General features: G+C 37.3%; 1 protein-coding gene across 2 annotated transcripts in view; it reads left to right on the top strand.

Annotated features, from left to right (window-relative positions):
- The window catches only part of sdk1b (sidekick cell adhesion molecule 1b), a 253,762-nt gene extending 240,634 nt beyond the window's left edge, over positions 1 to 13,128 (top strand). For both annotated transcript variants that reach the window (XM_056264558.1, XM_056264557.1), the window contains 10 exons: positions 1,290 to 1,405; positions 3,739 to 3,925; positions 5,308 to 5,445; positions 5,556 to 5,717; positions 7,664 to 7,789; positions 7,979 to 8,143; positions 9,739 to 9,876; positions 10,226 to 10,346; positions 11,201 to 11,330; positions 11,990 to 13,128. In XM_056264558.1, coding sequence (XP_056120533.1) covers positions 1,290 to 1,405; positions 3,739 to 3,925; positions 5,308 to 5,445; positions 5,556 to 5,717; positions 7,664 to 7,789; positions 7,979 to 8,143; positions 9,739 to 9,876; positions 10,226 to 10,346; positions 11,201 to 11,330; positions 11,990 to 12,259 — 1,553 coding nt within the window. In that variant the 3' untranslated portion in view covers positions 12,260 to 13,128. The remainder of the gene's footprint in view (positions 1 to 1,289; positions 1,406 to 3,738; positions 3,926 to 5,307; positions 5,446 to 5,555; positions 5,718 to 7,663; positions 7,790 to 7,978; positions 8,144 to 9,738; positions 9,877 to 10,225; positions 10,347 to 11,200; positions 11,331 to 11,989) is intronic.
- Positions 13,129 to 13,686: the final 558 nt, after the last annotated feature.

The following is a 13,686-nucleotide window of genomic DNA, read 5'->3' as shown; positions in this document are numbered from 1 at the left end:
CTATATTCGATATTTGGTCTGGTCTGAGCACTTAGCGCTCAGGTAATGTTAATAAGGAGTACATTCACACATGAGTGAGATGAAAATTATATGCAATCATTCCTCAGTCACACAACCTGTTTTATCTGGTTAGCAGCTGTATGGGAAAGAAAAGAAGGACTTGAATCGCCTAGTGTGGACCAATTATCTGCACAAACTATTAGACAACGCAGAGTGGATCCATTTGCGTGACCTATTGATACGCGCCATAGACCAGTTCCCACTATGCAGCGCAAATCAATTTAGCCAGTGATGTGCTGCCTGGTGGGGTACTTATATAAAACAGTCAGTAATGTCTTCACTGAAGGTAAACCGACATCAGATATTTGTATTATATCGGATCTGTGCATCACCTCCGTGTAAGTGCAGGCTCTATTTATATACTCCCCATGTACAAGATCTTTCATGAATGCTGTATGTAAGTGAAATAGAGTAGATGACCTTCTTTCAGTCTATAGGATGTGTTTGTGTGTTAACATGTATCACTGCACATGTCAAAGCTAATTTAACTGTAAACTCATCTATGTAGAGCATTATGAAAGCCCATTACCTAAGCTAATTTAAAAAATGAGCCATGTGCACAAATCAGATTAGTGTGCACATCTGACCTCTCTGAAAAATCCGAATGAGAGGGATGGCACATCATTAAATACAACGTCCCTCTGGCGTGACTTTAACACACAAAGACAACAAGGCCATCTTAATTCCATATCTCTCTTTATAGGAGTGTAGAATGAGCTGAAATGGGAATTTGACACATACAGCTCAAAGTCACACACAGACTATGAAATTGCATATTAAAAAAAAGATATATATATTAAGTTGTATACATTATTATAAAAATAAATATTCCTCCAGCCATTACTCCAGTCTTCAGTGTCACATGATTCTTCAGAAATCATTCTAATATGCCGATTTGGTTCTCAAGAAACATTTCTTATCATTATCAATGTTGAAAACAGTTGTGCTGATTAACATTTTTCTGGAAACAAAACGCGACAGCTGGCCTGTTTACAGAGACGTTACATTTTACAGATTTTAGTGTGTCAATAAATCACTAAACCTCTGTCTCCTTTCAGTTTAGTCACTGTCCATTATGCCACAGAGAAATGTCATCTGACATTTGGCCTTTATATGAGACAGATAGTCTATGAAGTAAATGGTTGTCCAACTGTGGAAGTCTAGACACATGCACGTTTGATTTGTTTGTTGCTCAATTCAAAATAATAATTGTGTGCATGTGTTCACAGCTCCTTCAGTGGCTCCTCAGAACATTCAGGTGAAATCCGTGTCCTCCAGTCAACTGGACGTAGAGTGGCAGCCTCCACCCGTCGAGACACAAAATGGAAATATTCAGGGATACAAGGTACTCACGTGCATGCACAAAACTTTATCCATATGATTCGTAATTATCCTGTTATTATCCTGTGACCGACCCATGAGACATTCGGTATTATTAAGTATAATTGGTTATTATTATATTCAATGTTTTTAATTGTCAAATGCATATTTTCACCCCTAGAAATTACCTATAATTCCCATGCACATTATGTGTTTGCCACATTGTACACTATGTGCCAAAAATTTCAATGCATGAATACATAATGCACAATTGTTTAGTCAGTTGTGAGACCTGGCTTTTATGAAAAGTATTTCCAAAATCAGTCAGGCAGTCCATCTGTTTACCGGCATAAATAAAGTGTCGTTCATCTGCAGTCTGTCTTCCCTTATCTCACTGTCATCTGTTGATTTCACCGCATTAGCTTCCACCGTTGTTTTCCTATTTACGCCATCTGTACATCTGTCTCTCATAGACATTTGAACAGGAATTGGTTATGAATCCTTCTGTTCTGTCCACAAACACACAAAGTATCAATTCACATTTCTTATTTCATTCTTGTTTCGGTGTGTTTGTTTATTTAAAGAATTAGTTCACCCAAAAATGAAACATTTGTCATAATTTTCTTGCCCTCGTATCATTCTAAATCCGCATGACTTTCTTTTTTACCTTGGAACACAAAAGGAGGCATTCTTAAAAATGTACTTAGTTGCTCAATGAATGATGGATGTAGCATTTAGACTTCCAGAACAGCACATGTATTATAAAAGTATCATAAATGTAAGAATATACACTTCCGTATTGCCCTCATATTATTCAAAATCCGTATGACTTTCTTTTTACCTTGGAACACAAAAGGAGGCATTCTTAAAAATGTACTTAGTTGCTCAATGAATGATGAATGTAGCATTTAAGCTTCCAGAACAGCACATATATTATAAAAATATCATAAATGTAAGAATATACTCTTCTGTAATTTTGGATTTTTTAAAGATACACTATGTAACTTTTGGCCCTCTAGCAGTTAGAAAACAGAACTGCATGCATTTTGCAGAAGAACGTTGTTTTGGTTGTGCTTTGGCTCTGCGTTACTGTGCGGAAAATGACACTTCACAATAGATAATGCTTTACAATGAACTCCGTTAGAGAGCTACATATGGCAATTTATCTGTTCAGTAAAATACCTCACTCACCTGCTGAGTAATAAAAACGCCATCAACATTTCAATTGATGGCCTGATGGCCAATTTTCAAATCCCTCAGTTCAAATAAATGCAGTTTTGGTGAGCATAAGATAATTGACCCTTCGCTAAGCCACGCCCGAAAACCGCCACTGGCCAATCGTGGCTTAGCAACCGTAACTAAGCGCGGGAGGTCTGTCTAGCTTTCGAGCGAGGGAAACATGCCGACGCGTTTTGCGTATGGATTGTGCAAATCTGATACCCGGTATCCTAAAATTTTGGACGGTGGGGTGGAATTTTTTCCCTTCCCGAAGCCTATAAGCCAAGATGAGAAATGCCGAGCGTGGATCAAGCAGTGGAGACCCATTCACAACTAAATGTCTACAGGATTAACAAAAAAAAACTATTGCTTGGAAATAATGGTGGTTCTTTGTTCATAATGCATATATTTGAACGTAAAATAAGACGATTAAAGGCAAGACGGAGGCTCACTGACATACTTTAAAATATATTTCAGCATTTTGTTAATCGACGGCCCACTAAGTTACCCCTGAGTAACTTTACCCCAATCCGATCGCGACTCTACCCGTGTTAGTGTTTTAGATTGATAAATAAGCTGTTTGATTTATAATTATTCGATTATTTCCACATTTCACTTACCCTGCTGTGCACGACTATAGCTGTTCCTCAATTTGTGTGTTTCCCGTTTGAATGGTCTGCTAAGGAGGCGGCTGCTGCTTGCGCTGGGACCTATAGGCTCTAGCTTCAATTCTGATGAAATTATTCTCTAATCGGTTGCATATTATGTCGTGGATATATCCCTCGAATGCATACTGCTGTCCCTTTTGTCTTGCTCTCTCAGATATTTCACCTGTTCGCCAAAAATGACTAATTATCTCCTTGGGAATGTCTGACACCGGTGCACACACACTGTAATAGACGTGGCAGGCGCGAAAGCTTGTCAGGCGTAGCAACAGTAACTAAGGAGGGCGGGGCTTAGCGAAGGGTAAATTCTTTAATGACTTTTATGAAGTTATAAATCTCCAGTCTCCATTCCATATGCATGGAAAAGAGCAACAAGTATGGTCTTCAAAATATATGGTTTTAGAGTTTGGACATTTCAATTTTTGGGTGAATATTCCTTTAAGTTTGTATATGTGTCATTCCTTTCTTCCCACAGATCCATTACTGGGAAAAGGACAGGCAGAATGAGACGGAGAAGGAGCTAGTTTTGTTTGTTCCAGATACATCCGTGCACCTGAAGAACCTGACATCCTACACCACTTACCATGTGCAACTGTCTGCATTTAACACGGCGGGTGACGGGCCGCTCAGTGCAGCCCGTAAAGGACGCACCCTGCAGGCTGGTGAGTCCCGCTGAGATCCCGTTACGCTCATCCGGATGCATGCGCGCCAGACAACCAACCGAGACGTCCAAAACATTGTCAGACATGTCATTCCTCTGGTATTACTGCTTCTGTTGAGATAGTAAATGTGGCGCTTGTTTCTATAACCCTATTTAAGAGTCTTGAAGCAAAATTTGGCAAATGAAAACAAGTTTGACTGAACCTTTAAATTACCATTTGCTGTAATGCAGATTGAACATATTCAGGCATACTGTGACAGTTTTATTAAAGTAATGTTCTGGGCTCAAGTCCTATGGACTCTAGACAGCGAAAAATCATGTTTACTCTAATGCACTTACATGGGAAAGTCTAAAGAGCAAGACATTGTGGTTTAAAAGCAGAAATGTACAGCTCATATTTATGTGAAAACACTTAAAGTGCCCCTATTATACTATTTTAAATGTCTCCTACAATAGATTTATATGCATCAAAAGTCAAAAACCACTTAAATTTTCTCATAATATACATTGCACATCACCTCTTTTTTCAAAGTGTCTGAAACGATTAGTTCAAAGATTGAGTCTTTCTAAACCCCCCTTTCCGTGAGCCTACTCTGCTCTGATTGGTCAGACAGCCCAGTCTGTCGTGATTGGTCTACCACTTACAGCGTGTGTTGGAAACAAAACGCAGAATCAATTCTTTCAAATAACACTATAACTTTATTTGTTGTGCACTTTAATCTTTAGAATATATACACAGTACATATTTATTTATTCAGAAACTTTTCCAAAACATTAACAAACAGTTTCACACAGTTAATGTTGTAACGTTTTGTCCCTTTCCGCCGAAATAATTAAACATACATACAAATAGGAATATAATAGTAATAGTAATGATAATAATAAATGAAGGTAAATAAACTTTAAGATAATGTACATGTTTACAAATGTACATAATATCCTTGTAGGAAAAATAAATAAATACATACATATAATAATAACTAAATAAAAAATGCATGACCAATAATACAAATGGGTGAGATTTTTAATGGTTTTGAAAAATGTCTTATGCTCACCAAGGCTGCATTTATTTGATAAAAAATGCAGTAAAAACATATATTATTACAATAACAAAATAACAGTTCTATTTTGAATATATTTCCAAATTATTTTTTTTCCTTTGATGGCAAAGCTAAATTTTCAGCATCATTACTCCAGTCTTCATTGTCACATGATCCATCAGAAAATCATTCTATATTCTAATATTTTTGTGGTACAGATGTTTGAACAGACATTTTAACAGTAGTGTATTTGTGTTATTTGTATATTATTTTTGGTTGTTTTTATGGAAATCGGTTTATTTAGCAGTAGAATGTTTTTGAGATGTGTCTTTTCTCTCTCAAGCTCCTGGAGCACCCAGTCATGTGGTGTTTTCGGAGGTGACGGGAAGCTCAGTGAATGTGTCATGGGGAGTTCCTCTGCTGCCCAACGGAGTGGTGGAAGGATACAGAGTGGTCTATGAGCCCACCGCACCAGTTCATGGTGAGCAGGATGAAGAGATATAATCATCATTCAAATTGTAATAATAAAAAAAGTCTTGAGTACAGTTATATATTATACAATATTCATAAAGACCCTTCTTCATTTGACAGGTGTCAGTAAGACAGTTACAGTGGAGATCAAGGGGAACTGGCAGCGCTGGCTGAAAGTTCGTGACCTGAAGAGGGCAGTGACATATCGCTTCAAGGTTCAGGCCAGAACCATTGCTTACGGACCCGAACTGGAAGCCAATGTCACTGCAGGACCAGTGGAAGGTATGAGTAAACGTGAATGTAATAACTCATAATAAATCAAGCAGCATCCCCTGCAGTTACAGACACAAGAGCTGGAGGCTTTCTTTGGATTGAATTAATTGTTGAATATGAAATGACTGCATTTAACTAGTGCTTTTCTTTAAAAAAAAAACACCTTTCTAAACCCTGGGACCCACTAGAGAGATGGCATTTCATTATTTTAATTCTTCAAATTAGTTGGAGATGGAAATTAAAATAAGGCTGTGTGAACTTCATGGTTTGATTAGTGCTCTGTAATGAGAATGTGATTTTATGTAGCCTTTGAGCACTTGAACATTCTCATGACAGCGTCTTCATTGTGGTGGGATGTTGAGCCTCACACAGTCAGCTTTCACTGTAGAATGTTCCTCAGATGAGATGAAGCTGAGTCATGTAGCGGTGGACTCTGATTGGTCAGTATGGATTATGATGGCGTGTAAGCGCTTATGTAAATGGACAGAATTTTGAGCAAAAACATTTAAATACTGGGGTGCTTGTATGTATCCTATATGGTACTGAAATATTAATTCATTCCATATTGACATGGTACTCCAAGGTACACTAGTCTAAAGTGTAAATACACTGGAGTGAATGTGTTTCTGATAATATTAAAGGCCTTAAATGGTTGAAAGTAGTTTTGTAGATGAATACAGTTGATTTTCTACTTGTGAATTTACAAAACCTTTTTTTTTTTGTGTGTGTGTTTAGTTAGTCAGTGGATGATTAGGACCAGATAGCAAAGCAAATGCAGCCAACAAGTTTCCGATATACATATAGCTAAAAGCGTATTCATTTTGACTTTTAGATTCCACCACATGTATTTTTGTTGTTATTGTTTTTTTGTATCACTGTGCTGCTATTATAGTTTTTATTTATTTCTATACTTCTAACTTTTTTCTCACAATAACCCTTTCTGACGAAATAATCTAACATACATACAAATATTTATATAACAAAAACAATAATAGTAATGATAATAATGATAGTAGGTAAATAAATAGATTATGTACACATTTACAAATAAACATAATATCCTTATATGAAAAATGAATCAATCAATCAAATCTTTGGCATATTCGTGGTCTGAATTTTTGTTGTTTATACACTACCGTTCAAATAGGTTGGTGAGATTTTTTTTTATGGTTTTGAAAGAAATTCCTCATGCTTAGTATATATATTTATTTAAAAAAAATGTTTTTGGTCACTACGAAATTCCCATACTTCCATTTGTGTTACTGTATTTCATAGTATTGATGACTTATTATTCTAAACTACCATTCTTAAAAATGGAAAATACTAAGGATTGAGTAGACAAGTAAACAAAAAAAAATACCATGGTACATGTCTATAGAACTATGTCCAAATACTATGGTAACAGCATAGTTTCCTAGCGATGTTACTATTTTGGTTGGTGATTGGTCATTGGCACACACACACACACACACACACACACACACACACACACACACACACACACACACACACAGACATTCTATGTCTGTGTAACAGGGAACGAGTAAATTGAATCATGACATTTAGGATCAGCTAGTTTATTTAAAAGGTGAAAGGATTTGTGGGAAATGAAGTGTGATAACAGTATACTGAATGTGTTGTCAGGTCACAGTAACCAATAAAGAGCATGTTTTGATGAAGATGTATCCCTACAGCTTCAATGTGACCTTTATGCAATCTAAACCACTTCAGAATGGCAGAGCTGCCTGTTTTGCACTCCTTAGTTGTATGCTGCAGAGAATATGTTTAATAAGTATTCAGTTATTTAAAAAAAAAAAATCCATAATTTTCATTCCGTCAGCCTGATATTTGAAGCCTATATGTCAGTCTGAACTGTTCTTATTGATAAAAATGACCAGATCCATTAGGATCTTTGTGATCGTTCAGATAGGAATAAAATACCTTCTATTTTATAGGCTCCCCTGGTTCGCCCTTGCAGACCTCAGTCACAAAGTCCGCATCAGCTTTGACGCTTCATTGGTCAGAGGGTGTAGAAGGGGCGGGACCCGTCACGGGATATGTCATTGAGGCTCGTCCATCAGGTAAGCTGCAATTCATTGTCCATCTGCTTACTTCAGTGCTACCCTTGACTTTTCAATATCCGTTCTTCATCTCATGCTCTACACGCACTTGTAAAACCAGGCTTATTCTCGATTAACCTTCCTCTTCTCACTTCCACCTCTTCTATCTTTCTTCTCCTTACTCTCCCTTTTGAAATCTTACCTTTTCAGATGAAGGATTATGGGATACATTTGTCAAGCATCTCCCACCTGGAAGCTTCTCGTACACCATCAGTCTGGACCGCCTACGTTCAGGTGTGGCCTATGAATTCCGTGTCATCGCGGTCAATCGCTTGGGCTACGGCGACCCCAGTCAGCCTTCCACCGCTATGTCTGGTAATCTTCCTCATTATATCACACCACTGCGGTTTACTGGACAATTCTTGCAAACGACAACCCATTCAACAGACTATACATCTGTCCCACAGCTTTGTTTTTGTTTACAACAAATTTGATATGGCATTTACCCTGACTCATATCAATTGCAAACTATGTTGTATACTTCATCAATTAATTTTAAAGGTAATTTTACAGTTTAAAGTATTAGTATGGACATTGGTACACCATTTCAGTGTAAAGTGTCTATTTAATTGAGGATGTTTGAACTGTAGAGCGCTGTATACTCACTTTGTGGCCTCTGCTGCCATCTAGTGTCACACTGCACATTCACACCCATAAGTAAAGGAACAAGGCTGAAATGTACAGTAAAAACAGTAATATTGTGAAATATTATTATTAGTTAAATTTAAACTTTCTATTTTTATATATTTTTAAAATGTAATTTATTCCTGTGAAGATTAAAGCTACATTTTCAGTATCATTACTCCAGTCTTCAGTGTCACATTATGCTTCAGAAATCATTCTAATATGCTGATTTGCGTATTATTATCAATGTTGAAAAGAGTTGTTTTGCTTAATATTTTGTGGAAACCATGACATTTGTTTCTTTTAGAATTCTTTGGTGAATAGAAAGATTAAAAAACACACCATTTATTTAAAATTTAAATTGTTTTTTTTTAACATTATAAATGTCTTAACTGTCACTTTTGATCAATTTAATGCATCCTTGCTGAAAAAAATTATACAGTAGTGGCCAAAAGTCATGTCTGACCCAGGAAAATTGGCTTCTTCACACACTTTATCCAAACTTGTTATTAAATATTTTGTATGCATATTGTGAAGTTGTGCCTGGAGTGTAAAACTAATGTACGCATTCAACGTTTTAATTGTATCACTTGTCATGATGCAATGAAACACACCAAATTGTGTGGACGTCGTTTTTTGGCCAAGTGGTCATAGCAATCTTGCACTCATCATTCATAGCCTTTAATTCAATAAATCACTAGTGTTAGCTATATTACTAGATGTTATTTTGTGAGTTTCAGTGAAAATGGCCAGAAGCAACTGTGATAAGTCATGCAGGTCTTCCAATGAAGCTCAACTTTGGGAAGAACTTGAGGAGGATTGGAAAGAAGTTAAGCACGACACATGCGTGAAGTTTAGTGAGTCAGTGCCCAGAGGAATGGCTGCTGAAATCAAAAACAAGGGAGAACCAACAAAATATTAATAACGGATTACATTGTAGTCAGTGTATGCTTTATTTCCTGTGGGCTTTTTCTTTTTTTATGCCTTTTTTGCATAACACAATAAAACCATATTTAAATATATGCTGGAGTTTGCCTTTCTTGGCAAATAGTTTTGTCATTTTAATACCTTAACCAAGTTTAGTGTATTCTTCTTCCCAATTTAACATACTCCTCACATTTTGATTGATTAATAGAACCCGAAGTGTCATTAAAAACAAATATTGTTCAAATGTTCCCTCCGGACATCACTTTTAGCCACTACTGTACATATATCTTTTATTCCCTCATATATGTAATGTCAACAATAAATGAACAATAATGCAGTATTATTGTCTGTTGTTGTAGCTCTGTCTGAAACGCCTTTCTATGAGGAGTGGTGGTTCCTGATCGTCATGGCGTTGATCAGTCTCATTCTCATTCTGATGGTTGTGTTTGGTTTGCTCCTGCTCGGACAGAACAAGAGGTACAGGAGCTGTGGAACAGGTGAGACTTATTAGATATTGATATATTAGAATAGGTATAGATTATTATAAACAGAATATTAATAATTGATCATATTCTTGTGTTTCGCTTATATGGATACAATACTTGTATTCTTACTTAATTTACTCAATCTCGTTCTAACTTATTTGAAACCTGTACAATCACTGGACCTTATGGTATTATCACTGTTCTTTTGCTTCCTAGACAATTTCTGGAAGTGTTTGTAGTTGCTCCAATTCAGTCATTTGTGTAACTTTTGGGGAACACTGTAAAATGAAAGAGAATATAGTTAATCGGTCAACACATCCCAGTGTTTGTTGGCATTACTTGGATGTGATTCTTCCCACAGGAAAGCACATCACTACGGTAGAAGAGTCTGTAACCCTTGACAATGGCGGCTTCACGGCCCTAGAGCTGAACAGCAGACATTTGAACTTGAAGAGCTCTTTCTTAAAGAAGAATGGATCAAGGTGTGGTTTCATCTGAACTGCTGTTTATAATATGTCAAATTATGGTAATATAAAGGCTAGTATTACAGTAGTTGATGGAAATTGACACCATGCATTGACTAAAAATCACTTTGACACTAGTTGCTGTAAAGTGGTTCCGAGGAGGAGTTAGCTCTGAGAAAAGTCATGAAATCTACTATAAAAATGTATCTATCATCTCATTTCTTCTTTAAATAGCCTACATCTTCAGTTTAATTTTAATATGACTCCTTATATCAAGTTATATTCAGTTTCTCAGATTATATTCAGTGTTTAGTAGCAAAAACTGATCATTTAATGTTAAAGTGTCCATATTAGAAGAGTCTTGCTTTGTTTTTGGGGTCTATTATAGGTGTTCAAAAAACACAATATTTTAAAAATATTTTTCATTGTGCAGCAAGCACCTCTTTTCCTAGTCTGTCAGTAATGCTCTGTTTACAGTAGTTCCTGTCTCTATGAAGCCCCGCCTTTCGAAAAGCTCAATGTGCTCTGATTGGTCAGCTGGACCAGTGTGTTGTGATTGGTCAACTGCTTTGAGCGAGTAACCGCGATAACCACGAGTTTTAACACACTATAGCAACTCAACCAGGCCTCGCCCCCTTTTTTTTTTTTTTTTTGTATGATTCGGCAGAAATGATTAATATTAGGGATAGTTTGACGTGTTCGTTCCCGGAAGAAAACTCAAGACTACAATGGAGGCGTTTCAGTTCAGAAACTCCCTTTGGAGTGGACTTTGTGCTTTGTAACTTCGCAGACCTTTTTCATGCTCAAAATGCAATAATGCACACTAAAAAAATGTAAAAATGTAATCTTTAACTGCGGTGTTTGGTCCACAGGTCTCCTCCACGGCCCAGTCCAGGTGGGCTCCACTATTCTGATGAAGACATCTGCAACAACTACAATGGGGCTGTTTTAACAGAGAGCACCACCCTCACAGAGAAACCCACTGAGCTGTCTGAGTCAGAGGTAAACACATGACAACACACACAGAAACACTGCCATGGGGGTACGATGGAGTTTTACAGACATCTTTTGTTTTAATAATCATTATCATCAAGTCGTTCCAAACCTGTTTGAATTTCTTTCTTCTGCTGAACACAAAAGAAGATATTCTGAAGAATGTCGGTAACCAAACAGTTGATGGTCCCTAATGACTTTCTTAGTATTTTTTATTTTGTTTTACCATATATGGAAGTCAATGGGGACCATCAACTGTTTGGTTACCGACATTCTTCAGAATATCTTCTTTTGTGTTCAGCAGAAGAAAGAAATTCATACAGGTTTGGAACAACTTGAGGGTGAGTAAATGACAGAACTTTCATTTTTGGGTGAACTATCCCTTTAATAAGTCGTGGACATGATGTTTCCGCTCATGTCATGTACGGGATTACATTGTATTGCAACAGTGGCATCTGTAACTTAAAACAACATTAGGTTATGCTTCATCCATGCCAGTAAGTGTCACTAAAAGCCCAAGACCACCATCGTGTCAGTCAGATAAACAAAAACTTACTTTGTACATCTTTAAACACTCAGGCAACAATTACGTTCATGCTGTAACTTTACTGTCTGCTCTTTTTCTCTCTGGTTTGGACCCGTGCCGTCCCGTCCCCCCTCATGTAAAGGTGAGCGACAGCGACTACGAAGATGATCAGCCCAAGCACTCGTTTGTAAATCACTACATGAGCGACCCCACCTATTACAACTCGTGGAAGCGGCAGCCCAAAAGCGTGAAGACCGGAGGAGGGTACGAGGAATGTGCCATGACGGATGCAGAGGGGGGGTATTATCAGACTGTGGTGACCCAGCACAGCGTAGGGGGCGTCTACACCCCCACAGGGCAGCCCGCACCAGGAACACGCACTCCAGTTACCGGCTTCTCCTCGTTTGTCTAATGAACCGATGACTTGATACAAACGGGGGAGCCGATGACGGAAAGTACGGGACGAATCACACTGTCGGAGTAACGACAAAGAATGCTTTTTCACAAAAGTCTCTCATTTCCCCCGAAGCGTGTATTTTAGGCCTCCTCTCTTCAAGGAAGGGAGGGGGGTATTGAAGTATCTTATTGTTAACGTGTTAATGATTTTCGGGTGGATTTTCGCAGATTAACCATGACCCAGAAGAAGCGGAGACTTTGCACTGTGAGACTCTTTAGCAAGAGGTGGTATTCATTTTAAAGACTCAAAGACCCTCAAAAACGGATGAAGGGAATTCCTTTGTTATGAATACCCGTTCCATAGCAACCTTGCGGGATTAGTCGTAATGTGTGGGCAAACACACGCTTGAGTGATTCATTGAATCCCGCTCTGATCTCCAAAACTCGAACTGAAGTTGAAACATCACCGAAAACTTGTACAGTGAGTGGTAGACTGGAACAAAAATGTGTTTTGTGTGTGGTTTATTCTCGTGTCTGGGACGGGCGGCTTCATTCTGGACAAAAAGCAGCACTGAAAATACTGCCTTTGCACACGTATAGCTCTCTCTTAAACCAAAAGCGGGAAAAGAAAGAAAATGTGTGCTCACAGCGGACCGTTTTCTTAGGTTAGCAATACTGTATGTAAAATATGCTGTATGTGTGTATATTTTTAGGATCAGTTTTTGTACAAAAAACGAAGCGTTTTTACTGTAGAGTAGATTTGTGCCAAGTCGATGTAGTTCTTTAGTGATACCCACAGCGGATCATTTCAGCAAGTCACAATCCACACTGTTTGTTTGACTGGCTTGCAGTGTATGTACAATCCAGTCACCCAGAGAGAGAGGATAAGAATTCGTCCTTCCAATCCAATCCAATCCTTCCTTAGGAGTTTGGAAATCATAACTATGTCATGTGTGTTCAAGTCAATATATGACATATAAAGTCGAAACTATGATATTAAAAAGTCAAAACTATGACAGTAATAATTAGGAGATAAAATCAAAATTATGAGATTGAAAGGCAAAATTATGTCGAACAATTATGGCAGTCAAAATTATTGAGTTGAAAACAATTATAACATGAAAGTCAAAACAGAGATAAAAAGTCATGACACCAAGTCATTATGACATCAAAAATTCAACATCTAGCCTAAATTATGAGATAAAAAGTCAATATGAGATAAAATGTTGAAATTATGAGATAAAAAGTCAATTGTGATTTTAAAAAGTATTATAATTATGACTTTATTTATGGAGCTTGAATACAACAACAAGTTTCCCTGTATTTTCGACTTCAAGGTGGCATTCATGTGAAACTCATAAGTGTGATCATTCTGACATGACTTGAACGCAACATATGTCTTTGAAACATATTCTACGCAAGTATATGAACATGTTTCCAGTT

This window comes from Rhinichthys klamathensis, unplaced genomic scaffold (genome assembly GCF_029890125.1).
Source record: "Rhinichthys klamathensis goyatoka isolate OS25496 unplaced genomic scaffold, OSU_Roscu_1.1 h1tg000222l_1, whole genome shotgun sequence".
In the NCBI taxonomy this organism is placed as follows: Eukaryota; Metazoa; Chordata; class Actinopteri; order Cypriniformes; family Leuciscidae; genus Rhinichthys; species Rhinichthys klamathensis.
The sequence above is the reverse complement of the archived record's forward strand: the minus strand, read 5'-3'. Positions and strand labels throughout refer to the sequence as shown.